This window comes from Boleophthalmus pectinirostris, unplaced genomic scaffold (genome assembly GCF_026225935.1).
Source record: "Boleophthalmus pectinirostris isolate CB_2022bp ecotype Guang Dong unplaced genomic scaffold, ASM2622593v1 HiC_scaffold_19, whole genome shotgun sequence".
NCBI classification, from domain to species: domain Eukaryota; kingdom Metazoa; phylum Chordata; class Actinopteri; order Gobiiformes; family Gobiidae; genus Boleophthalmus; species Boleophthalmus pectinirostris.
The window spans coordinates 9,382,619-9,409,987 of NW_026571140.1; the positions used below are offsets into that span (position 1 = coordinate 9,382,619).

General features: G+C 39.5%; 2 protein-coding genes across 5 annotated transcripts in view; both read left to right on the top strand.

Moving 5' to 3' along the window:
* Positions 1 to 10,674, top strand: part of arnt2 (aryl-hydrocarbon receptor nuclear translocator 2) — a 53,473-nt gene extending 42,799 nt beyond the window's left edge. For all 4 annotated transcript variants that reach the window (XM_055154755.1, XM_055154758.1, XM_055154756.1 and 1 more), the window contains 7 exons: positions 1,867 to 1,942; positions 5,390 to 5,513; positions 6,090 to 6,186; positions 7,107 to 7,245; positions 7,664 to 7,814; positions 8,326 to 8,471; positions 8,760 to 10,674. In XM_055154755.1, the coding sequence (XP_055010730.1) occupies positions 1,867 to 1,942; positions 5,390 to 5,513; positions 6,090 to 6,186; positions 7,107 to 7,245; positions 7,664 to 7,814; positions 8,326 to 8,471; positions 8,760 to 8,858 (832 nt within the window). In that variant the 3' untranslated portion in view covers positions 8,859 to 10,674. The remainder of the gene's footprint in view (positions 1 to 1,866; positions 1,943 to 5,389; positions 5,514 to 6,089; positions 6,187 to 7,106; positions 7,246 to 7,663; positions 7,815 to 8,325; positions 8,472 to 8,759) is intronic.
* Positions 10,675 to 16,792: 6,118 nt separating this feature from the next.
* On the top strand, positions 16,793 to 27,055 carry abhd17c (abhydrolase domain containing 17C, depalmitoylase). Its single transcript, XM_020927498.2, is given in 4 exon segments — positions 16,793 to 17,626; positions 21,264 to 21,297; positions 21,299 to 21,444; positions 22,888 to 27,055. Coding segments are annotated over 4 exon segments (885 nt in total). The 5' UTR covers positions 16,793 to 17,141; the 3' UTR covers positions 23,108 to 27,055.
* The last annotated feature ends 314 nt before the right edge of the window (positions 27,056 to 27,369 follow it).

Sequence of the window (27,369 nt, forward strand, 5' to 3'; positions counted from 1 at the left end):
TTGACTAAAATATTGGGATCATTTAAGCCCTGGTATTGCCAATCTCTACAGACCTAAAGGTAAAAAACTTGAAAACGACCACTACAAGACATCACAGAGTATTTTGAGTGATGGTGATATAGACAGACTTATAATAAAGAATTATTCAAACACATGTGAACAAAACAAAACTCCAGATGTGTTTTTGACAATGTAACAACATTTTAACCAGTCTTAAAGCTTACAAGAATACATTTTGTGTAATACAGGACCTTTGTAGCACCTGTTAAGAGATTAAGAGGATTGGCAAATAGGATTGGTTTTAGCATCCACTTGTTTCTATTAACTAAAGGTGCACTATGTAACTTTTCTGATGGGGGTTTGTCTTCATGGAGATGTTATTGCTTTGCTTTGGAATGTTCCGTAGTGTGGTATTAAACTGATTTAACTTGTGTTTATTCGATCTCATTGTTTGTATTACTAAAATACAATAAAAATGGCAATTTACAGACCTGATTTGCGACTTGGTTGGTTGTTTCCATGGAGATATAGAAATTTAATGTCAGAATTTGGAACATTCTATGCAAGATAATAACATCTCCATGGAGACAAGCAGGCGATGGACCCGCCACTATAAAAGTTACATATTCTTGTACCTTTAAATCACATTGTGATGCATTGTAAACACAGAATGGTATGGTAATGTGTGGGTGTGTGAGTATTGGTAGTCCCGAGTGTTCCTCCTCATATGTGGAGCAGCCAGGCTGAAGTCCCTGAGAGACATCAAGAGAAAGTGCACCTGTTTTATTTACTAATGCTGTTTCTATCAGACACTTCTGACACAGACATGCACTCAGCGCATTTCTACCAATTCAACTCTAATGTGAGCCTTTTATTTTATACTTTAAAAACGATGTAGAGAAGGTTTCAAAGGTGATCTTCTGGACACTGTTTGCAATGGGTTCAACACAGTTAAGACAATATATATACAATATACAATGGGGGCATACCGACCCATAATGATGTCAGCTAAACAACAGCAGGGAAGTGTCATAGTAAAACTCCTCCCTCTCCCTCTTTTTTTTTATTATTATTATTATTTTTTTTTACATAAATGTCAGATTTGGGGCATTACAGTCAGTGGAGTGGTGAGTGTCCACAAGTGTAGTTACTGCTAATGGACTGAGCAGTGAAAGCCCAGGAAGCTTTTTACTTTCAAGGTTTTTCTATAAAGATTTAAAAAATGAAATTTCTTTCCTTTATGACCTGTCCTGAGGGTGAGACACTGCTGGTGATGTAATTTTTTATATAAAAATAAGGCATTTTATGTGTAAAATGACGTTTTAAAAAGAAACATGCATAGAGCCAATTTGTAATGTCTTGCTTCATTTTGTTGTCAGATTAGATAAAAAAAAAAAAAAAAAAGAATAATTTTGGATATTTTATTTTGTGAGACCATGAAATCACAGTGAAAATTGGCCCAGAAATTCACATTTTGCCCAAGTTTTGAAGTTAAAACTTGGAGCCACTTGGAACTTGGATATGCAGCCCTGGAATTGGATATTAAATATCCAACTGGATAATTTGTCAAAATCTTGTTAAATACATAATTGTGTAAAAAGTCTATGTGGGTATTATTTCAAGGGTTGATTCAGATGTCCTAATAGGAGAAAAATTACCCATGCAATGACCCACAGAAATCAATGGCTGCAATTTGATACAGGCAATTAATAAAGCCTCTTGTTTTTGTGGAGATTAGCTTGTATGTTGAGAGCCCAAACTGACCAAAAAGATAAAAATAAAAAAATAAAAATGAGTTTTGTCTATTGTGTATTGACAGTGAAATGCCAGTATGAGTTTGACGGGCTTTGTTTTGTTGTGTTGCAGACAGCTCCAGCAGCAGCAGCAGGCAGAGTTGGAGGTGCACCAGAGAGATGGGCTCAGTGCCTACGACCTGTCCCAGGTACCAACACTCAACACTCAACACTCAACGCTGCAAACAGCCAGTTCCAGCTTTCAAACACCAGCAAGCAGCAGTGGTCAAACTCTTCACACCACATACTCTGTGGAAATTTTCTTGAGTGGAACATAACTCATTACAAATACTCAGAAGCATATATAAATATTTTTGGGGCAGTTGTACTTTTTTGAGTTAATGTTTAAACTTGTACATGTAATTGAGTATAATTCTAGTCATGCTACTGTTACGAGTTACATTTTTCATCATATCAAAAAAGATTTTGATCATCAGTAATACACTTTCATTGTAAATATTCTCTGTTTAGAAGCCTTCAGTCACCATAATTCAACCTTTATTTAGTTGATAATTGTATTAATTATTATTAAAGTCTCAAAAGAACAATAGGAATAACTGCTCTGAATGGAGCGATGGGAGCAGGGAACCCTTCTCTAGATCTTGAACCAGGAGTGGGGGGATGTAAAGATTAAAGGAAACATATTATTCAAAATGGAAATTTAATGCTTTTATAACTATGTTATTGCACTGCTGTCTCTGCTTCTTTCTATAGCTGTCAGCACTGCATCATCTGCTCTGATTGAGAGCTCAGAGTACATGTGGATTGAGGTTTACGATGACTGAATTCAGTTTTACACTTTTTGACTGATCAAGATTTATATAAAAGTGTGATCTAAAATTCTTAAAAATGTGTGTTAGTATTAGTAGCATTTTTCATGTGTACTTTTATATTTGGTCTAGTACACATTTTCAGTACTCCTTCCACCACTCTTACTTGTATCTAATCAAAATAATATAATTTTGACACCTCATGCAGAAGTATCATTGATGAAGCCCTTCGTTTAAGAAGTACACTGCATTATTGTGTAAGAGGTGAATTTTCCATGCGTGACTTAAAGTACTTTTAAACATCCAAATAGATGAATATGTTATTCAGTACAAATTCTGCTTGCTTTCTTTTCAAAGCCTGTTATGCTGTGATGAATCAGAATTTCACATCACTTTAATATAATCAAAGCCGGTCTCACTGATGCCATAATCTTAAAATACCGAGGCTCTGATTAGACAAATATGTGAGAAATGTATGTGTAAAGCAGCCATGGACAATCAGCAGCCTCTCCTGAGTCCGAGCTGTTTGGGAGGCACAGATGGGCTGATGACTGGCCCCACACCAGCTGAGCTCCACGTTCCCACCACAAATATACAGCGCACGCCACACTGCTAGTATGTCGACACAACCATGACAATGCTCTTCTGGAAATGCTAACAATAAAAGAATGTTTATGGCATCACAGGGGTTCATTATTCATTTCAAAGTACTTGTGTAGACAAACAGGGTTTTTATTTTTCAGACCAGTAGCCAGGCTCTGTGAAGCCTTGAGGACTCATAAACCGTGTGTGTGTGTTGATTGATTTAGCCTTCACTGTGCCAGTGTGTCCACCTGCACACCACCAAACAACCAAGATTAATCTTGTCAAAAATAAAAGCTGAGTTTCTTTATCTTTTCTTTTTTTTCCAAGATTACGTCAAATATTTATTATATTTCATTCATTCATAGTGTTGTCACAAAACAATAAAATATTTCAAAACTCAATTTCAATACTAAGAAATAGACTTGATACTGTTTTGATACCAATTTTAATATTGATTATTATCTGATTTTCGATACTTTTGATACCCCTAGTACCTATTGCCTAATTTTATTTATTTATTTATTTTATTTTTTTAAAGCAGCACTTTGTGACAAAATCTGAATGCTTTGCACTGTCTGCTTCTAATAATAAGTATTTAAGCAAACACCAACTGAAAATAAAGAGACAATGCTGAGCAGGTTGGCGATGCGATTTCAGCTTCCACAGATGAATGTTGTTGTGTTCTTAATCAAGACACTTACCTTGCCTCACCCTCAGTGTCTCTGTGCTGATCTTTGTCTAGCTGTTGTGGTCAATAATCCACTGCAAGGACAACAAATATATGCTAAAGAGGGGGTGTTACGCAAAATCAGAATTTTAAAGATTTTTGACCACGTTATCACATCAAATATATTTCTGAAGAGATTTTATATGTCACCTATACATACATAATCTAGCGATCTGTCCCGCACCAATCGAACCCTCCTTACGCTTAGCTGTACCGAGCTCACACCCCATGTACAAAGCTCAGTCCACAAGCCTCCACCACCCATGCCCCCACAATATACAAGAGTAGACTACAAAACATTAGACTACAACTTGACAAACCTGATGAAATGTTCATCAGTTTCATTAGTGGAAGGTAGGGAGCAGGGACTGAGCATCAAAAATGAAACTGGAACTACTTAAATATGTATATAGCATTTTCCAAACAACAAAAGGTAACACGGTGATCTAAATATGCTATGTGGTAGCAATGAATACCCCATAAAATTGTGATATCACTTCTTAAGTAAAGACTACTACAAATTGTGTTTATCTGGCATATAAAATCATTTGTTGCATGATTGTGTAAAGATACAGCCATATTTTACCGTAATTGCTCTTCTATTTAAAGTTTTACTCGAGTGTTTGTTTAAAAAGACATTACTCAGAAAATTCTCAGATTACACAGATAATCCATCACTTGTATAAAAATGCCATATAAATCTGATCATTTACGATTTTCCTACTTACCAAAGGGTTTGTGAAAGCTCGGAACTTTTCACTGCGTCAGTGTGTGAAAATTAGTTTACAGTACAACTTTTGGCTATTCCCAGTTCTGTTTAGTCACCGTTGACAATATTCCTCATTGATTATGTTATTATCTTTTTATTTATTTTTTGTCCAACAAAACATTCCATCCGCGAAATCTCTGACGAACTATATTAGTCGACAAAAGTAATATTGAAAACATCCTGACCAAGAGGGCCAGATGAGGAGCAGTGGATGGTGCCCCTGTTTCCGCTGTGGAAGGGTGGCGTGCTGGCTCCATCTGCTTCTCATTGTCTGCTTCTGTCATAGTTCCAAGCAGCATTACCGGCCTGATGAAGGCATGCGCCTGCACTAGGACAGATGTGTTTGTCCTGCCATTACCTAACACTTGTATGTATGGATATATGTGTGTGTATGTGGTACATACACCACCAGTCAAAAGTTTAGGCGCGTTCTCATTCAATGTTTTTTTTGGTTTTTTTTTGTTTACTAGCTCTGACATTTTAGATAAATATGGAAGACATCAGTAACCACCACCTCCACCATAATCGTTTTTCATTCATTCCACACTTGGCGGTGGTAAGTTACTTTTCTAGCCACAGCTGCCCTGGAGCAAACTGATGAAAGCAAGGCTACCTATCTGCGCCACTGGCCCCTCTGATCACGAGTCACGCACAAACTATATTCACACTAAGCAACGCAGAAGTGAAGTGTCTTGCCTTAAACACAGCATGTGTATATAATAGTGTATGTATGTGTATGTGTCAGGTTCCAGTGGCCAGCGTCAGCAGTGGGGTCCACGAGGCCGGAAAGACCATGGACAAGTCTGAGGGGCTGTTTCCCCAGGACCGGGACCCACGCTTCGCCGAGATGTACTCCGCCATCTCCAACTGTAGGTCTTACAGTGCACTCACCTATACAAACACACTGAGGGGTTCAATAGTTGTGAAATGGACTCTAGTTTTTGATAAGGGTGTTTTCTTTTGTAGTGGGGGGTCAGCCACCTGCTTGTCTCCATGAATATATTACTGCTTTCCTTGGAATCTTCCACAGTATTTAAACAGATCTGTCTTGCACTGATTATGTTTTTATTGCTAAGAAAAAACAAGCATACTTTTGGTCAGCTTTCCACAGTCCAACCCTCTCTGTCCAGCCCTTTCCACAGAACCGGCCTGGTACTTGGCCTGGTGGTGTCACCTGCTTGTCTCTATGGAGGTAGAGACAATAAGTTTAATGTCATACTGTGAAGCAATAACAACTCCATTGAAACAAGCAGGTGGCATACCCGCTTCCAGAAAGTTACATAATGCATCTTTAATCTTTTGCATAGTGCAATATCACAGTGGCAGAATGGACTAAGTAGGCAGGGCAAAAGGTTCAAACTAAAACATGTTTAAAATCAGGTACAGACCTTTTGAATGGATGGAGGTTTAGATCTGTTTGTGTTTCATTGTTGTTTCTTGCCCAGCCGGGGACAAGAAGATGCTGGTCCCCTCATCCACAGCAGGAGGACAGCTGTACTCCCAGAGTTCCTTCACACAAGGACACTCAGGGAAGAGCTTCAGGTATGTGCCATTTATATGTAAACTGCACAAAAACATAAGATTATGACATGTGAAAAATCCCTGTCGTCCAGGTCGAATCCATGGCAAAAGGAGAAATTGAATATGTCAAATGGACAAAAATGTATTTGGTCAAACAGGTTTCGCAGCTCATCCAAGCTGCTTCTTCAGTTCTGGTCAAAATGCTGGTGGATACTTCATGGAGGCAGACAGATATGAGGAAATATCCACCAATATTTTGACCAAAACTGAAGAAGCAGCTTGGATGAGCTATGAAACGCATTTGACCAAACAAACTTTTGTCCAGTTGACAAATTCTATTTCTCCTTTAATTATTTATATAGATTAAAAGGTATTATTTTGCTAATTGAAAGCAGTGTACAAAATTCTTCCTGTCTTAAAAGTGTGATAAACAGAGCTAGTTCATTTTGCAGTGGTCCAAAGTTATTCCTCATTTACCTTATGCATTCCGAACATCCAAGTTATTCACTGTGATGGGTTTCTAAACACAACTTTCAGAAGCCAGAGTGGAGTTTTGTCATCGCAGTAAAGCTAACAACATGCTAACACGTACTTCATGATCATCGGACAAAAAAAGATTTATAATTAGAAGCTGACATAGTTTGATTTCAAGAGCTGCTTATACAACATGTCTGTACTAGGGCAAGAAAATTAGTATAGGGTGTTTATCTATATTTAAAAATGTTATAGTACATATTTTACTAGTGCAATAAACCTACTAAACTGTATGATATTCATTTATCATCACTCCTGTATTCTGTTTATAAATATTATCACAATAACAACATACATTTTATTTTACCCATTTCAACTGAACAAATCAGCAATGAGAGGTTGGGAGGGCATCTGAAAGCACTGAAGATCGTACTTTTAATGCTAAATGCCTGTGTACTTTCTCACAGTTCTTCAGTGATCCACGTCCCAGGTGTGAATGACATTCAGCCGTCAGCATCGACCAATCAGAATCTGGCTCAGATCTCCCGACAGCTGAACCCTGGACAGGTGGGCTGGTCTGGGACCCGCCCCCCTTTCTCTGGACAGGTCAGAATGCACTGTCACTGTTATGTTTTTTAATCGGGCTCTGATAGTGTTCACATGTGGTCAAGTGGTTATCTCTGGCCAAAATGATCTTGAATATTTATAGTGTTACATAGCCATGTTTGATGACCAGTATTAATACATCCATTGTAAGTTAATTACAAACTATTTGCCAATTCAGAAAGGTTCAATAATTTACTTGGTTTCGTTTATTTATTTGTTTATTTAAATGGTATTTTATTATCCTGCTTCTATTTCTGTTAAATAATTTTTTTTTTATTAATTCACTTTCATTTTAAATGTTTTAACTTATAGGTGACTTATAGCTGGCATCACTTTGAATACTGCCATACAAGTGGAATACATACTGTTTGTATACCAGCTACATAGCCCATTTATGTGAGTATCTTGTCCTCCACAGTCCAGTAAAGCCCAGTCCAGTCCGTTTGGGATCAGCTCTGGGCACAGTTATCAGACAGACCCTGCCTCCTACAGCCCCCTGTCGTCACCTGCCACATCCTCCCCCAGCGGCAACGCCTATTCTGGGCTCACCAACCGCACCACTGCCTTTGGTAAATCACATTGATTATGAATATATTATAGAGATGGATTTTACTGTTTTGCAGCTATTCTTTTAGTCTGTTTCAAGTTGCTTAATTCTTCAGTGAATTCCCTGGATTCCCATCAATGTTTTTCATTTTATGTGGGCGGGTTTCCCCCCATCAACCTCCAACATGCACAATGAGTCAAATCCTCTAGCTAAGGTAAGTCTGACTAAACCCAGCTCAAGCTCTGGAAATGGGTCCCTGGGGCCTGTACTCCAGCTGCTCCTGCAAGGCCCTAGCCCAGTGGAATTGAAGGTTGGGTCAAATGAGGAGGAGAAATTTCCTGAACAGGACAGTGGTATATCGTTCCTACAGTACTACCACTTCTTATACAGCATTTTTTAATTGGGGTTAAATGTAAAAGAGGGAGGCTTTAGTCTCAGTCTGCAACCATCCATCTTATGTCTCCTTTTCACCACAGAAGAGGACATTCTAACCTTTAACACTGCTCTAAGGATCTGTGTCGCTCTGTGTTTAGACGTGTCCGGAGAGAGCAGCCAGAATAGCGCACAGTTCCAGGGACGCCCCAGTGAGGTGTGGTCCCAATGGCAGAACCAGCACCACACCCAGCAGACGGGAGAGACGCATACACACTCCACCCCCAGCCAGAGCGAGGTCTTCCAGGTAACATCCACACTCTACCCCCAGAGTAAGGTCTTCCAGGTAACATACGCACTCAGTCCCACAGCGAGGTGTTCCAGGTAACATAAACCTGTAGCTAGAGAGAGCTGTTCGAGGTAATATCCACACTCCACCCCTAGCCAGAATGCGGGTTTCCACGTGACATACACAGTCCACCTCCAGAGTCAGGTAACATAAAAACAGCAGCTCCTCTAGAGGTCTTGTCTATTTCTTCTCTATAGGCCCTCTCACTGTTGGAGAGTTCTGTGCTGATGATGTTCTCCTCCACAGGACATGTTGCCGATGGCAGGAGACCCCACCCAGGGCACAGCCAACTACAACATTGAGGACTTCGCAGACCTGGGCATGTTCCCTCCCTTTTCTGAGTAGCCCTGCCCCTTCCTGTGGACTGGTCACCTCAGTGTCATGAGCAGCACATACCTCATCCACTCCTCAGTGCACTGAAGCTCCACCTCTGTGTCCATGGCCTGTGCTCTCCATGAACCTGCAGCAGAGCAACACTGTGGCTTTCTCCAAAAGGTCCCATGCATCCATTCAGCACACACCTGCCCCAGCCTGACAACAGTGTTTTGTACAGCATCCAATTACGTACATTGTGGACAGTTTGTTGTGTGATGATTTCTGAAGCATTCCAAAGCAATGCTCTCCGCTCTGACCATTCCTTCATGTGCTCACAGCGCTCTGTGTGCACTCATTCATGGACCAAGCGTGGAACTGGAGTGCCTATCAGAACCAAGATTGACCCAGTCCATGCAAACACCCAGGAATATGGGTTCCACACTGTAGGGACCTTTTCCTGTCACGTTTTTTGACTCATACTTATTTTGACACACTTTGTTGCATAGGTGGAACTGAGGACCGAGACTGTGAATTAAGGAGTTTTGGGCCCTAAGGCAGTTAGTTTCCAATCAGACCATCTCCAACTGTAGACTGCACTCACATACACAAACAAACTGAGAGGTTCAATATTTGTGAAATGGATTCTAGTCTTTTGGCAAGGATGTGTTCTTTTCTAGTGGGGGGCCAGCCACCTGCTGAATATGAATGAATATGTTACTGCTTTCCTTGGAATCTTCCACAGTATTTAACCTGATCTGTCTTGCATTAGTTCCGTTTTTATTGCAAAGATAATACCTTGGAAAAACAAGCATACTTTCTATCAGCGGGGTCCTTATCACAGATACAACCTGTCACTTGGCTTGGTGGCATCACCTGCTCCTCTCCATGGAGATAGACACAGTAATTTTAATGTCATACTGTGAAGCAATAACATCTCCATGGAGACAAGCAGGTGGCATACCCTCTTCCAGAAAAGTTAGATAATGCATCTTTAATCTGTGACATAGTGCAATGTCACAGTGGCAGAAAGGACGAAGTAGGCAGGGCAAAAGGTTCAAACTAAAACATGTTCCTGACCAATGGTTTGAAACATGCCTTTTAGGTGGACAGAGATTTAGTCTAGACTCTTGTCCAAGAACCATCCAGTGAGGTGGAGACTTATGTAACACAAGTACATGCATTCAATATTTATTTGTACCATGCAATCAAGATGCTAATTCTAAAGCCAGCAAGACTCACCCTATTAATCTCAGAAAGTTTGTCCATGGAACTAGCTTACCATGTTTCAATCTGACAGCTCTCAGTTGTGCAAACACAAGCAGGGGCACTGGGAGAATCCTAATACTGGATTAGGCCTAGGGTGTCCCAGGAAAACATTCACTGTACAGAATTCAAAGAGGTTAGCCTGACTACCTCTCTCAGTCTATGTAGTCATTTTCATACAGCTTACGTCATTAAAGCAGACCACAATCACAGAAAGAAGAGCCCAACTGGTGGTTCTTTGTGTTCTAGAGTGCTCCTCAAGATGCCCCCGCTGACCTGCTGCCATTGGGGGGCCGTGGACTTGTGCGCACTGCTGGTGGGATGGCTCGGACACAGGCTTTTGCTAAAATCTCCACTCAATGTTTTTGTAAATAAAGGTGATTTTTATGTAACTGTTGTTCTTTCACACAGTCCATGTTTTGTGTAGATCTAATGATATTGTGTGCAGTGTGGTACATACGTAACTCTGGCATTAGTTAGTCTGTCTGTGTACACTCAGCCCTGTATAAAGTGCTCCAATGTGGCCGTTCTTTTGTGTAACAGACTGTGCTCGTGGCAATAAACACTTCTTTGTTACACGTCACCATGGTCCTCTTCAGTGTCAGTTTCTCCCACTCATGCACCACCATCAGCGGGCATACACAAGAACTATAGGGGATTTCTGATTATGTTTATGAAAATAAAGTTTTGCACATATTTCATTGTATAATATAAAATAAGCTAAGAGAAAACTTTATTTGTTCCACAGTGATGAAGTTACAGTTTCAGTTTGAGTGAGAGATGCATGTGGGAGTGGGTATTGCAGGCTTTTGTCATGTTTTATGAATTGTGCGGGTGATGTGGCTGGCCTTGGTCCAGCAGGGGACTAAGAATGGAAATGAGCTTTGGCTACAATCCTGCATATTTACAAGTACATGTTTGTCATTGGCAAATAATAAATAAATACAAAACACAAATTGATGCAGAAATAACAAAAAAAACTATGAGTTATTGTCAAATGAATCAAATTTTCAAACCCACAATGCATTCAAAGTTCTATAGTGCATGAAATTTGTGCTTTAAGTCATGTTATAATGCTGTTACCTAATCAAAAACAGACCTGGAGTTATTATTTGTTTCATTCACACATGTTTGAGTAACTCTTTATTATTAGTCTGTCTACATCTTCAAAAATCAAAATGCTCTATTCCACCTTGTGATGTTATGAAGCAGTAGTTTACAAGTTTGCAGGTTACCTTTTACCTTTAGTTCTCCAGAAATGGGCAATTCCAAGGCTGAAATCATCCAAATGATTCTAATGAAGCTGCACAGGATTGAAAAATACTGGAGCACTTCCAAAAACACAACTCCAGGTATGTTTGTGATGAGGAAACAACATTATAACAGATTATAAAAGATCTGAAAATAGTGCAATATGGGCCTTTTAAGGTACCATGAATCACTCTTGTTTTGCCTAGAATGTTCCACAACATGGCTTAAGGTTTAGCAGTCTCAATGGAAACAAGCAGATGACTCCACCAAACCAAGTATTTTTGGCAATAAAAGCCTGTAATTGGATAAAGGAGAGGTAGATAAATTTCTACCATATTGTGGAACATTCCAAGCAAAGCAATAACATTTTGATGGACCATGAACCAGAAAACTAGGTCAAGCCGGCCTATCCAATTTTTCCCATGTATTTAAGTACATTTGAGTTGGCTGATACTGTTATACAGATATACTGTATAAGCAGCTCTTGAGCTAAAAAATATGCCCACTGTATGCTGTCTGCTCCAATTGGAAATATTTTATTGCAAGAAATCAGGAGGTGAGTGGTTAGCATGCTCGTTGTTGTTAGCATTATCACCACAGCAAAACTCTGCTTATAAACTCATGTCAATTAATGATTAGGATTTTCAGAATGCATAAGGTAAGTGAGAAAAAAAATTTGATTATGTAAAACAACTGTTTTGTTTTGTTGTTTTTTTTTAAGTTCATCCTACTCCTTTAGAGCGCCAAGTCCCAAATATGTACATGTACATGTCCATGTTTTTGTTTGTGTTGGTGATTTAGTTTTACCTCACTCAAATTAAAAGAAAAAAAAAAAGATTTTGAGTTTTTAAGACAAAACAATTGTTTCCGTGAAGATGGGCTAAGAATCTTCCACAGTATGACCATAAACTTAAAAATCTCCATGGAGGTTTGTATGCCAAATTACAGATTAGATTCATGTAGAGGCGAATACACTCACAGTAAGAATTCATGTTTTTAAGATATTTTTGAGCGGATAAAATAACACCTATATTTGAATAGATGCTAAATTTGTTTAATACCATACTCTGGACAATTTAACATCTCCAGGTTGCAGACCCTCTCCAGAAAAGTTACAGAGTGCACCTTTAAGTACAATTATTAGCCATCTTCTGCTCTACTCTGCCCCAGCCCCTGCCTTGGCTGTAAACAGCACTGTTCGACGGATCCTGATGCCAGCAGCTGCCCATCTCTGCCCCGTTGGCCCCATGATGAACACTGTCTCTGGGAACACGGTGCCCGAATTTTCCCCTCGCCCTCTGGAGGTTTAGTGTTTCATTGAGGGGCCAGCTGGTGCTCACAACTGGAGAACAATGTAAAAAAAAAAAAAAAAAATGTATAAAAGACTAAAATTACTTCAGAATCTGTGTCATCATGTAGCGGCATTAGTGGGCCTAGTATTTGTTGGTGTAAAGTTATTTTATTATTTTCAGTCTGACTATTGAATAAGAATGTTTGCTTTTTAGGAATATTATATTGAATAATAATAAAAACAAGGAAATACATCTACAGAACAGAACTACTTACTCTTTTCACTGAGAGCACTTTTAACAACTTTCAGAGACCAGAGTGGAGTTTTGCAATCAAGGTAAGCAACTGCGGCCATGCTAACCATGTACTTCCTGATACTCGAAGGATGAACACTTTCTGATTAAACGCAAGACAGTACACAGCTGACGTGTTTTGTCCTAAGAGCTGCTTATGCAATATATCTTTACTGAGACAAAGACAAATTCTGGTCCTTTAAGGTGGCTTTTTTGTTTCTGACAGTCAGTGTTAATAATTCTCCGAAAAAGCAAAAAAAAAAAAAAGTCTTATCCAAAAGTCAGATTGAAAATATATAAATAATACTGCCACTCAAGATGTACTCCTCTTCTCAAACCAGGAAACCATTCCAGTGATTTAAGTGCTCTTAAAGGCTAGATGTGCACTGAGGTGAAAGAGATAAATTAAAGGTTGACCAAATGCATTCATCATATAACATCATGATATCTTTAAAACACGGAATGTTCCGTACCAGGCTGTACAATGTTGGTAGACCATAAAAATGCAACCAACTGCTGATTTAACACTTGGGCAAGTCATGAAAAGGCCGACATGTGCACATGGACAGCTCAAAAACACCACTATCTATAGAAAAGATTGCATCAGAGTCAAAGGTTAAATGAAACTAACTGGTGAAAATGACAAAAGTCTCACAAAGCCTTTCACTGTTGTTGTGCTGTTGTGCAAGACATTTCAAAATGTAACCTTTTTTGTGGGTGATTTGTCAGGTGATTGTCTCCATGGAGATTGATGCTTTTTCTGAAATTCTCCACAGCATGCCATTAACATATATCTTTTGTTTATTAAATTACTGGTGATCGTTATTGCCTTGAAAAACTACATTCTTAGTGCAGCCTTCTTTACAGAGCTCACCTGTAATGTGGCATGGTGTCGTCTCCATGGAGATAAATATGCTTAATGCCACATGAAGAACATCCCAGGTAAAGGTCTGGTGGAGAGGGCGCCAAACCGCAGACATAAAAGGATTAAACAACATACAGTATGTGCAAGTAAAATTCCACATGCTTTAATCTTCTTAGCAATATTTTTTCACAAAAAAACTACAAAACAAAACAAAACACAAAACATTCCAAAATTAATAAAAGAAGAAGAGGAAATTACTTACTTTTTCAAATTTCCTAGGGGTGGATCCATAGATCTCCTGTCTTCATTCTGATATAATATCACTTCAGACTTTACCTTTATTTCATGATCTAGTCATAGACTGTATAAAGAAGTCATCTAACTGTGATGTCACCCAAATTCGTTCTGCTCAACTCAAATGAAGCTCGTGATGCTAGGCTCTGTATTATCTAGCAGTTGTAGAGAGAGGGGCCACAATATTCCAATGTAAGTCAATAAGAGCCAGGGTCAGTAAGAGCTGAAAGAGCCGCATGTGAACTTCCGTAGCAAAAATAACCAAATATGAGGGAGGCTGGTGGCAGGGGATTACAATATGAAATCTTGCCTTGGGCTCCAAAAGAAGCAAGAACCAGCCCTGGAAGACTGTCTTGAAAAGTTCCATAGTGCATCTTTATGTGCGTTTGTTAGTACCGTACTATTAATGCTGAGAGAATCAAGTACAAAAATGAGTAATGAGTAACAAAAAATATATGTATTAAAAAATCGAATCAGTGCGCTCAACTTAAAACAGATGAATAAACAAATGTATGGCTTATCAAGAGAACAGGTGCAAGAGGTGAAAAGGTGTAGAGGAGGATGGGTGTTGTACAAGCTGGGGTGGATGAGAGATGGATGAGTGAAGAGGAGGAAGAGAGGGGAGATAAGTAGAGTGAGGATAAGCCTTTGCTCGGGATTTCACCTGCAAATTCTATATGCACGAGGGAGAAAGAGAGGGAGAGAGCAAAAGAGAGAGGGGGAAATCAGACAGTGTGAGATAGCAGAGAGGGAGAGCAAAAAAAGCGAAAGTAAGAGAGACAGCGAGAGAGAGAGAGAGAGAGAGAGAGAGAGGGGAGAGAAAAAAGCGTGAAAGAGAGAGAGAGAGCACAGCTTAGCTCTTTAAAGCCTGTACAAAGTGTGCAATGAAGGCTGGAGAAACCTGATACTGAAAAGAACCCTATGGAGCTGACGTGAGAGTGGCATCACTCCTCCTGATCTCCACTGATCCCTCGAGAGCCCAGCACCGCATCCTTCCCTCCTATAGGCCAATATAATTACTATATGAACTTATCATTTAATAAACAAGTGGTCAATACTTGCTCTGGTAGTACTTTTAACTTTATTTCTTTGTGGTATACAACATTTGAGCTGTATTGGGTCAAATAATCATATCAGTAACTCACTATAAGTATCAGCACGCTTTTACACATTGAACATTGTGTTTTGTGTGAATTGACAATATGAGGTATATGAGTTTCACTTATGAGTTTACAATATTATCATTTATTGTGACATATTTATGAAACAATATACCCTAAAGACCATCCAAAAGTTATGGTGGTGACAGGCCCAGATCGTCCCTCTGTGCTTTCAGCGTGGTTATGGCATCATCAGGCAATGCAGTGAGCTGGTTCATTGTGGCTCATAAGGGGGAAAACAGTTTGATGTGAAGTGGGCTTAAACACGTGCGCTGCAGGCCTGTCACTGCTCTGTGGAGTGTGTGAGGAGGGAGATATGTGGATTTGCATAAGCTGCTGTTGTGTTCTCCGTCTGGGAATGGGGTTGGTGGTGGGGTTGGCTGGTGGTGCGGGGCCAGTGTTTGCAGCCTGTGTGTCTCCAAATTGACAAGTTTATCAGAAATGTGCCTCCCCAAATCCTCCATGATGCTTTAATCTCAAACCAGCAAATATGAACTTGTTACACCTCCTTTATACTCCACAGATTCTAAACTACACTTGATCATATAGTGGAATCACCTGCATTAGTTAATTACAGTAGTTGTTGTGTCTATGGGCAAGGCACTTTACTTGGCCTGTGTGAATGTGTAGGTGAGGATGTTGGTAGTGATCATAGTATTTCCTTTAGTTAGATGTAGTTTACTACAGTTGAGTGTGGAGAGTTTGAGGAGTTTGTAAGTGCAATATTATACAATATTATGAGACTAACTGTCTGGAGTGTCTTTGATTGTGCTGATGATTGAGTGTTGGTCTGATTGTTTACATGTACATCTTACACTGGATACTTGATTAATGATTATTGAACTGTATGTGATTTCAACACACCCGTGAGTCATGTTTAGGTGCCAAACATTTAAATCTAAGTTTCATTTAGTGTGGGACATAGTGCCTCCTGTTGAGTCCAACACAGTAGTGTGCACTCTAGAGAGCTCAGTTCTGACGGCCCATGCAGAGTTGATAATCTGATCTAAAGTGTAATGGTGCTATTATCCCTGCTCCTGTCTGCGCTGTCACACAGCTGCTGTCTGCTCTCTGCTAATGGTCTGTGATTACACCTGCTGACAGAGCTGACACCTGACCAGCCTGGAGGCTGCTACCCCGGGGTCCTGCAGGGTCTCCACTGTATCTTATTCATTCAATTATAGCTACATGATCCCCAGAAGGGACTGTCTGAATTTTGGGTAGAATTGTTTACCGCTTCTGGAACACTGTCCCAACGTTATGATCTCAGAACTACTCAGGCATGGAGTTTATAACCCTATTACTAAATCCTATTGTTAGTAGTAGTATCTTAAGGGCACAATTAGGCCTAACAAAAAATCATGCTGATGGGTTATTTGAGATATTAAACAAAAAATAAAAAATACATGCAATACTTTAAATTCATTTAAAAAATGTAACTTTAATTTAAAAATTAACAAAAATACTATTATTCTATTTATTTATTTTAATACATATTTATATTTTTGAATTAGAAAATGTGGCTACGTCATCAATGTGCGACACATGCCAAGTCGATACACGGAAGCTTAGCTTTGTGTTTGCGGATAGCCTGCAACAGTTAGTAGCACGGTGTTTTGTGCTCTCAAAATTGCATTTTTAAACAAAGAAAATATGAGTTGGAGGTCGATCCGTGTCCACAGGATTTTATACGGCGGATGTGAAGAAATCCTTTGAGCAAAGTGTGCCCTAGGCACCAGGTTTAGCCATTAGCTGTTAGCATTGTGCACCTGTCACCCTCAAAGATACCTTTGCTTTCCTCTGCTACTTTCTCCTCCAGCATGCTCTCGTCTGACAAATAGCACCGCTACTACCACCTGTGTTTACCCGGACTCCTTTAACACTACACCGAGGCCAAATGCCCGAGCAGGGTCCCAGGATGAACGGCTTCTCCCTGGGCGAGCTGTGCTGGCTCTTCTGCTGTCCGCCCTGTCCCAGCCGCATCGCCGCTAAGCTGGCCTTCCTCCCGCCCGAGCCCACCTACTCCATGCACACGGATGCTAACGGGGCCACCAACCTGCACCTGACAGAGCGGGCGGACTGGCAGTACTCCCAGAGGGAGCTGGATGCTGTGGAGGTGCTAAGCACCAGAAGCACCCGAGGGAACCGCGTCTGTTGCATGTTCGTGCGCTGCGCGCCCAACAGCCGCTACACGCTGCTCTTTTCTCACGGGAATGCCGTGGACCTGGGCCAGATGTGCAGCTTTTACATTGGACTAGGCTCCAGGATCAACTGTAACGTGTTCTCTTATGACTATGCGGGCTACGGAGCGAGCAGCGGTAGACCGTCTGAGAAGAACCTGTACGCGGACATCGAGGCCGCCTGGCAGGTGCTCCGGAACAAGTGAGTACTGTGCTCCGTGCGCCCACTTCTGCACTGTAAAGGAGCGCTTATACACAACTAGTGATACACAGGTTTAGACTGGACTTTATCACGAGACTTTTATAGTTAAATCCATTATACTACACTCTGTGGACCTCAGCCTGGACCTGTTGCTTGAATCATCCCCTAAATTCCCTCATATGCGCGTAATTTCCTGGAAACCACATAAAAGTTTACTGCAGGCAATGCACGGGCTGGAAACGGTGCTAAGCCCGTGAGCTAATAATGCTGTATCAGCCTGTATGAGCAAGTATAAGTCTGTAATATATTAGCTCACCACACTGGACAATGATTGGAGAGAGGCGGATGGATAGACCCAGTGGGACGCTGCTGAGAGCGAGGTTCTCTAGGAAGTTCAATAAAAATGTGCTCTCTCACAAGCTTTAAAAGTTTTAAACCAAAATCATTTTATTTAACAAGGAAGTCCCATTGTGATTCAGAATCTCTTTTACAATCTCTTAATTTTAAGTCCTGAAGGCCAGTATTGCCATGCCCACAACCACTCTGGTCTCCTGAGCAGGTTAGTGAGATAGTGAGATATTGAACATTGGTGAGACAGTGTCATTATGGATTCTACCTGGACGACTGAGGGATTTTACAAACGACAGTGTCATTACTTCAGAATCTCATTATAGACTTTCTTGTCCTTGCCACAGGTGAGCGCTGTATTGACTGAAGTCTGAATGTCACAGATGTGTTTGTTTTTGGCAGATGAATCCTGTTGCTCCTGTCCTGCCCTGGAGCGGCCATTAGCTCCTCCCCCAGGGCAACTGGGCTTAATCCATTTTTAATTTGCTCCTGGAAAAATCGTTAAGAATCTCCAGAATTTGAATATGTTTGGGATATAGCTCCTCCTCTGTGGTATGTCTGTGGCTCACAGTGGAATAATATATGATTTCTTGGCCAAGAAAGTTATAATTGTTTGAATAAAAAAACTTAGTTTGGTGGTGTAGTACCTGTGGTTAATATTTACCATTGTTTTACATCAGGGAAGCTGCCGTTTTCTGTAAAGAAAAGTACTAAAAATACAGAAGTACTAAATACCTCAATCTATGTCATCAACACTAAAACCTCCATGCAAAATGCAGAGACAATTTAGACTGAAGGAAGGTATTTTTCTGTCAGTTTAAACCTTCATTTTCCAAAACAGAGGACTATTTTTATTGGTCTAATCATAACTACTGTGTAATTTAGACACGAGTTGGCCCTTGTTAAAGTACACCTATTGTGCTCGAGGCTGTTCTGTAGTTATTATCTACAACACTTGTGGATCATTTTGTTATAATTTGCACATTTTAAATGTCAATACTCATCTAAATCAACTTAATAAAAGAAACAAGTCAAAATTGGTCAACAAAGTACGTACAGAGCAGTAGTGGTGAAAACGTGGGTTGATCGGCAATATGGCATATTGAAAATAAGTTATTGAAATTGTATTTGGAGTCATTTGCTCATGTTTGAGCAATCTTTACAGGGTCAGTGAGAAGGGGACACACCTTATAACATGGTTAAAAGCTCTGAAAAGTTGAGTTTAGATAATAAGTCTTCTTTAATATTATGATTGCTAGAACATAACAGTTATCCCAACTAAGAAGTAAAATTAGAAATGTCATCAAAATTAAATAAATGTGAAAACCTAGACAATTTTTAGTGCATTCTTAAATATAATAATGTTAACTTTTTTTTTTTTTTTTTTTTTTTTTTTTTTATGAAACAAGTAGTGTACCCTGTCATATGCACTTTTAAAAATAAACAAAATGGGCATATCTACTCTCTGCACTAGACCTATGTTTTTGGCTGGACTTTTAAACAGCCTTTACTCATTGATAATTATTATTAATTATTGCAGAAGATAAGTGGCCGGTATGAGCGTGACTAGAAACTAGACATTGCAGCCTCACAGAAGAGCTTAGTGTGTGAAATGCCTGTCCTTCTCACGAGCACTGTGCTCGCAAGGACATGTACTCTCAGTCGGTCCACCCGGCACCACTGCTTTCATTGAAAACATATTACTCATGGTTCAAGAGTGTACTGCAAAATCATCACAATGTTAAGAATTACCTGGAGCACAGACACAGGCTTTTTGATAATGCTGCTTCTTTTGGTTTATTGCTTCATTTAGTTGTGGCGTGATGTTTTAGCAAGTTTTTTATATGAGATGCCTTGCCTGTTGCTACCAGCCACTAGTGTTACAATGCTTAAATGTCGATACAACACACAAATTAACAGAAGTTTCTTTAATATATATTACCATGTGGTCTTACTTAGTTCTAACTAAGTAGAATAGACCATTCAGTATCAAATTGATAGTTGACAACCATACCAGCCATAATGTACAGCAGGCATTATAATGCCAAGAACATACCTGTATTATGTAGTAGTTTAGATGGGCGGAATCTAAACTATGGCCCAGGAGCCAAATGTGGCCCTCAGACTAATTTTTGTTAGCCCTCAGGCTTCCTGCTGTATTGGCCTATATGATCAAAGGCAGTAATTTTAACTGGAACTGTAAGTATTTCTACCACTAGGTCTGTCATGAGAACACAGTTTGAAGTATGACATGCTAAAGAAAATATAGACGATAAAAAGATTTTATTGAACTCATTTATGCCACTGACTGAATCTGTGTCATTATTGTAATCGTGCAAATTACTGCCATAAAGAATAAATCCTGATACTCAGTACCAATTTTGATAACACACTGAGGATAAAAACACCTCTTCAGCGATACAGTGCAATTTAGAAAATATGTATGTATGTAACTTTTCCTATAACATGACCTGATGGCGTCACATAGACAAACGGGTAACACTACCAGGTCAAGTTACAGGTCATATCTGTGAAGAGGCGATCCAGTTCACATAACATAATTTAATTTTAAACAATTAACACCTGCAATGGAGTAAATACAAGGTATATTTAGTTTATTGCCATAATGGAGAACATTTCAGGCAAAGCAAAACATATTCTCTATGATGGCAGACTGCCCACCAGAAAAGCAACATAGTGTCTAGTGTATACTTCTGAGATGGACCATTGTAAGACTATTCAGGAAAGGTCAGATTTGATCTGTTATCAGTATAGATGCCTTTTCACACTTGTTCAGTATTGATTAGTATCTGGGTATCTACCATACCTTCAGTAGTTTCTTGCCTTGAGACTGGAGCAGCACTAGTCCAGTTTATGTAAATGTAACAGTGCTAAGGAATACTAAGGAATAGACTCAAGACAGATTCTGATACCATGATAATAATTAAAAACTCTTTATTTAGACAATAGAATGTGCTTTTTAACATTGAATTATAGTGCTTTCTTTACCTTGTGGCCTTATATCTGTGTAATCCCTCAGTCGTCCACGTAGGTTCTATGTGCTGTTATTCTTGTTCTGATACAGCTCAAGATCATTCTAAAGCTATTCAAGAAAGGTTCATTTCTGTCCTGTGCATGTGACTTTTTTAGTAGTAGATACCTGCTTAACTCTAGTTTTGATGCTGTATTTATTATTGATTACTACCTGATTTTCGATACTTTTGACAACCCTAGTAAGTGCACAAGTCCAGTTTATGTAAATGTAACTAAGAACCATATGCTCGTGTAGGTACGGTGTGGCCCCAGAGAACATCATCTTGTACGGGACAGAGCATTGGCACTGTGCCCACCGTAGACCTGGCCGCGCGGTACGAGTGTGCAGCTGTCATCCTGCACTCCCCCCTCATGTCCGGACTCAGGGTGGCCTTCCCAGACACGCGCAAGACGTACTGCTTCGACGCCTTTCCCAGGTACCAGCACCACATCACCAAACTCCCAAACTCATTCCTCTGTGTGACGGGCATGTGCTTTGAAATGTCCATCCTCATTCTCATTGGTCCCAAATTCTCACATCTGAAATAGGGCTGAGTACTGATAAAGCTAGGGGCCCTGTTTGAAAGAATAATGTAGGTAATACCTGTCAAAAATATGGACACACTTTTTCATTTTTTGTTATGTCTTTATTTTCATTAAAAAAGAACTGAACTTGTTTTAGAAAAATAGCCACCCCTTGATTTGATCACTGCTTTTGATATTTGCTATTTCTTGACCTTGACAGTTCATCCTTGTGAAGTGAAAACCATTTCAGGTGACTGAAAACAAAGCAATCTGTGACAACTCTGAGAAATAATAAAGACAAAAAAACACTGAATGGGAAGGTGTGTCCAAACTTTTGACTGGTAGTGTAAATGTGTTTACTAGTTCCTAGCTAGACACATCACTAGCTCAACATCCATACGTTTCTTAGTGCGTACAGCTCTAGATCATTTTTTTCCTGACATTAAAGTGAAGTATGAGTGGACTGCCATTGCACATCCAACATATTCTCATGTCAATATGTATTTAATCTGCCTTTGCAATTCATTAAATGTTTGACAATTACATGCAGACAGCACAGTCTTATTAGTCTTTTTAATAAAAAAGAAGAAACAACTAAGGACAAATTTACAATGTAACCTATGGGGGGATTCACTTTTCTCTTCAAACCCCCAGCCCACAAGATCACAAGGCCCACGTTAATATAATAGGAAAAAAAAAACCCTGTTGATAGCATGAGAGGAAAAACTCACATATGTACATAAGAGACATCTCAAAAGAATGACATTAAAGTGGGCCTAAACACCTAAAGTGCTCCCCAACTCCATTTTAAATGAAGCTCCTAAACTGGGAAGGACTCAAGAAGAAAGTGAAGGGGAAGAGGGGTGGGGACATATGAGGAACAGTGTGATAGATCTAACAGGTATCCACACTTTGAACTCTACCCCTGTAGCCTGGTGTTGGTAATCAGAAACACTTGGCTGTAGTCAAGTCGTGTGATCTCAGCAAGTACTTACAATAGCAGTGGACACTGGAGCCAGGGCACACAAATTTTTATAATTTTTTTCACCACAACGCTGCAAATATAACTAGCTTGCACTTAAGCTTTCGAAAAAAGCGATAGGAACAGCAGTTAATGTTACAGGATTAAAGCACCATATGCACAGTTTAGTTGCAAAAAAAAATGTTGATTTGCTTGATGATTGATTGTGTTTAGTTTCACTTCGAGTAGTATATATTAGCAAGCTTTTCCATTCACAGATCTGCCTTCATTTACATGCTTACTTACCCACAACAAAGACTAAAGCTCATTGAATGACCTCCACAAACCTATTTCTAATCGTTCTTCCCCCGTGTGTGTCCCCATCTCACCGCAGTATCGACAAAGTGTCCAAGGTGGCGTCCCCGGTGCTGGTCATCCACGGGACGGAGGACGAGGTCATCGACTTCTCCCATGGGCTTGCCATGTATGAGCGCTGTCCACGTGCCGTCGAGCCTTTGTGGGTCGAGGGGGCGGGACACAACGACATCGAACTCTATGCGCAGTACCTGGAAAGGCTAAAGCAGTTCATCTCCTTCGAGCTGTCCACATCATGATGATGATGTTCAATGCGCCAAAAATGTCTTGCGGCAGCGGAGTGGGGTGTAGCCTGCATTTCAAGCCTGGATCATAGTGCTGCCCGCTGCTAAACTCACTCCAACGTGGTTCAGTATGTCCCCTGTGTCCCCTTTACCTGTCTCACTGCTGTCCCCAAAAATGTCAAATTGTCTCTTTCCCCATTTGTCCCACTTCTGTTCCCACCATAGCCTGTATAAAGAAGTGGACTAAGGGAGTGCGACTTTACCCATAGCATTCGACTCCAGTCAAATGACAATGATCACGAGGCTAGCAGGTACACAAGCAAATTTGGAGAAGATTTCCATATTAGTAATTGGATTTTTTTTTTTAATGGACAAACATAGTGAAATAAAAACACCAGGATGATGTGGCGTGACAACATTTTAAGCCCAAAATGATGAGTCGATGGAGCCAGAAGCACCCTCATGCTCACTTCCTTTTTGGAACACAGCGGCTAGCTATGTCCGTTTATATATACAGTCTATGTGTCCCCCCATTCTCACTCCAACTATTTCAGAAAATTTTTTTGTCTACGGGACATGCCTGTACTGTAGTTGTTGATCTTGTTTTTGTTAGTTTTTTTTATAAAGAGGTCTATTTCTAACTCCCTCCAGAAACCTAGAGATGGGATGCAAGTGCTACTGTTTTTTTTTAGTTTTTTTTTTATGGGTCCTTATTTTCAAAATAGATTATGGTCCAGAAGCTGATTGGTTGTTCGTACTGCCACAGAGGTAGTTGCAATCCTTTTGTTTTTTATACATATAGTTCTTTTTGGCAAAGTTTTATGTAGAGCTGTTCTGATATGGATTTAACGTGGATACCGTCGTTTTCAAGGTACCGGCAAGTATCTAAGCCAATTCATTATACCGATACAATATTTTTCATGACCGAGGAACCATACATGCAATCTTCATGGTGTTGTGGCTAATGCTACTGTTAATACCCAGAACTGCGATTGTGGAGTTATTTTTTACACACTGACCTTGGCGTCGGACTGGTACTCAGCAGGTTCTCGGCAGCTTCCCTGAGCCAAAGTATTGGAATGGAATGAAGAAATTTTAATAATTTTTTGTAAACAAATATTTTTGTTTTTGTTTTCTATGTGTAGTGGGGTTCAAAAGTGAAGTGAAACACAGATTCAAACTGAAGGAGTAACTAATAGTTCCATCTCATCCCTCGAGCTACACGGCGGTCATCCGGGATTCATAGAACCATGGTTAGTTTTAATGAGTACGACTTTATGAACTGCCTTATTCCCCAAGAAAGTCCCAGACCAACCTAACTGAGGATTTCTGACCAAATACATGGGGTTTTCTGACATAACACTAATACGAATTTGTAACTTCTGAAGCCTCCAGACAATTTTACGTTTTATGCCTGTATTTTGTATTTTTTATAGTGAAGAAATCTCGCTTTTGCACCAGATTTGATTTTGTGCGTTCATGTAGTTGTTGAGTTGCACTTTGATTGTGCAGATTAATATCAGGTAATGGTTATTTTCTAAGTTTTGTTCTTTTTAAATGTGTATTGACTGTTTTAATTGATCGAGTACTTTTTTGTGTGAATTTTTTAGATATTTTTGTTTTCAAGATTGAGCTCAAGGTGAAATCTCTTACAGTTTAGGTTAGGGCCCATATGATTTCAAGTACCGTACTCATTTCAGCTACACTCCACATACTGGCTAGCCATATAGCTCTCTGTTTGTGTTCTGTGCTGAGAAAATCTATCTTTATCCGTATTACTCCATAGCAACCAGTCCCAGGGGGTAAGCTCTTTGCAACGCAGCATGTCCTGTCTTAAGAATTCTTTTACCAAAACAGTCAGGATGGTGGTTGCATGCTCCATATCTTTGCAACCTTTTGGATAATCTAAACAAAAAACTCAGCAACTGGCAGCTTTGAAAGACCAGATTTTTGCCATGGTTTGCTATGATTGAAATTAGAAAAAGTAATACCAGATGTACCCGCTAATGTGTGTAGAAAATGAAAGAAATTGTAGGCATGCATAGTAATCACACTGGCACATGAATATATTAGGATATTACTATCAAAACCTGTTCAGTGAGCAGATTTTTTTGTGCAGATGGTTGCAATGTAATTAACTATGATGAAGGAACTATAGAATGTATCTTAACTCAACTTGAATTGTTTATGTTAATGACAAAAAAACAAAAAAAAATCACTGAATTTTCCAGTTATAATAATGTGGCTGTGAGCGTTCAAGATGTATGCGAAAAAGTATTTTTAAAGAGCCCATATTACTCTACATGGAGTTGCTTTTTTTTTTAATTCACACATTTAACACACAAATGCTGCAAAACAGAAAACACTATTCCATTTTGCGATGCCATGTGTCCACTCCATTAATCTTCACTAGAATCATTTGGATCATTTCAACCCTGGAATTGCCAATCTTTCCTAAACAAAACATAAAAGTTAGATGTTAAATTGAAAACTACTGCTTCATGACATCACAAGGTGGAACAGAGCATTGTGAGCTTTGAAGATGTAAACAGGCAAATAATAAAGGGTTAATCAAGCGTGTGAATGAAACAAAACATAACTCCATTCTAACATTCACTCAAACCAGGCAGAAGTAGACTTATTAGACTGCATAACTATTGCTGCCGAGCCAATACTACAGAAAGTCATATGGCTAGCCAGGTTACTACTACTACTACTACACACACTACTCAACAACGTGTCTGAATCTGACCGTCGGATGCTTGAACATTTGTAAAACTGTTAATATTCTATACAAAGCCTTATGTTCGGACCACTTTTCATGAAGGAGCTTTTGGACTGACGACGATGACTACTACTTCTATTACTACTGCTACTATTACTACTACTGCTGCTGCTGCTGCTAACCCTGTCTCTCACATATGGGACCGACCTGAGTGAGGAAGACATCTGGACACTCTGGCCTTGGGCACGTCCACTGGTCCAAACTCGAATCAATGTGAATAATGACCTGTCACAAGGCTGAAGGATGGTAGATGTTCGAGCAGAAGAATGTTCACTGCAAAAAAATAAAAAATGTATATCTTTGGGTGTTAAAATGATTTGAATTCAGATACTAATCTAGTTTGAGTAGATTCTGGTTGGACCCACTCATGAATTCCACAGAACTTCAGAGTCGGTCATCTTAAAATTATGGTTCTGGTGGAAGCACCGTCCAATGCTTTTTTCCACTTAAATGTTTTTGCTTTGCCTGGAATTCCTCACAGGGGTATTGAAGCTTTCTGTCTTCATGGAGACCAAACTAGACCAAGTTACAGTTCAGATTTGTGGAGAAGCGACCCCGCTCACACTCCGAAAGCATGTTTTTCTGGGTATATTTGAGCTGTATTTGAATAAATGCAAGGTACAACCTGTTTAATGTCATACTGTGGAACTTTCCAGGCAGATTAATGGCATATCCATAGAAACAAGCAGTTGATGGACCTCCAATCAAAAAGTTACACAGTGCAAGTTGAAAACAGATGAAAAAAGCATAAAAATCATTATATAGATTTGAAATTTTCTATCAGTAACCCAAATATCCCAACACAAAAATGCTATGTCAAAACTACTCAAATCAGTATTGTCCATTGAACTCATTTTAACTCTTGCAGTGTTGATGACGACAACTGTGGGCTGTTTCATCTGGTCAACCCTCACTTGTCTATGCATTCTAACATTCTAATGCCAATGTTTGATTTTGATACTGAGATTTTTTTTTTAACTATTTTTCAATGTGAATGTTTGAACGGTTCTATACTCGTGCTGTACCCGGAGAAGAGATGGTGTGTCTTTATGCAATGGTGCCGTAGATGTGGGTCTCGTTGGACTAAAGCCTTAAGATGCTGTGATGATGAAGATGATTGTCCTGTCACTGTTCTGGCAGCTCGGTGATGTTTGAACTAATAAAGAATGCATGAAGTATGGAGTCTGTCAGTGCGTCATTTGTGTTCAAGTCGATAAAGTATGTATGGCAGGTTTTGATGTTTTTCTGATTCTTTGTTTGGTGGGGTAGAGTCTGGGAAATGTTTAGTACAGTGTAGTTTTACATTTAATGGTAGTTTGAAGAAATGTTGGGGAAAATGTCTGGAAAAGTATCTTTAAATATAATTCTGTTTTAGTAAAATGTGTAACCCCGTCAGATGCACGTTTCTTATTTTTGCATCTTTAACCAAAATCAAAAAAAAAAAGAAAAAGCTTGAAATTCTATATTAGTGTATATATGTGCTTAAAGACAC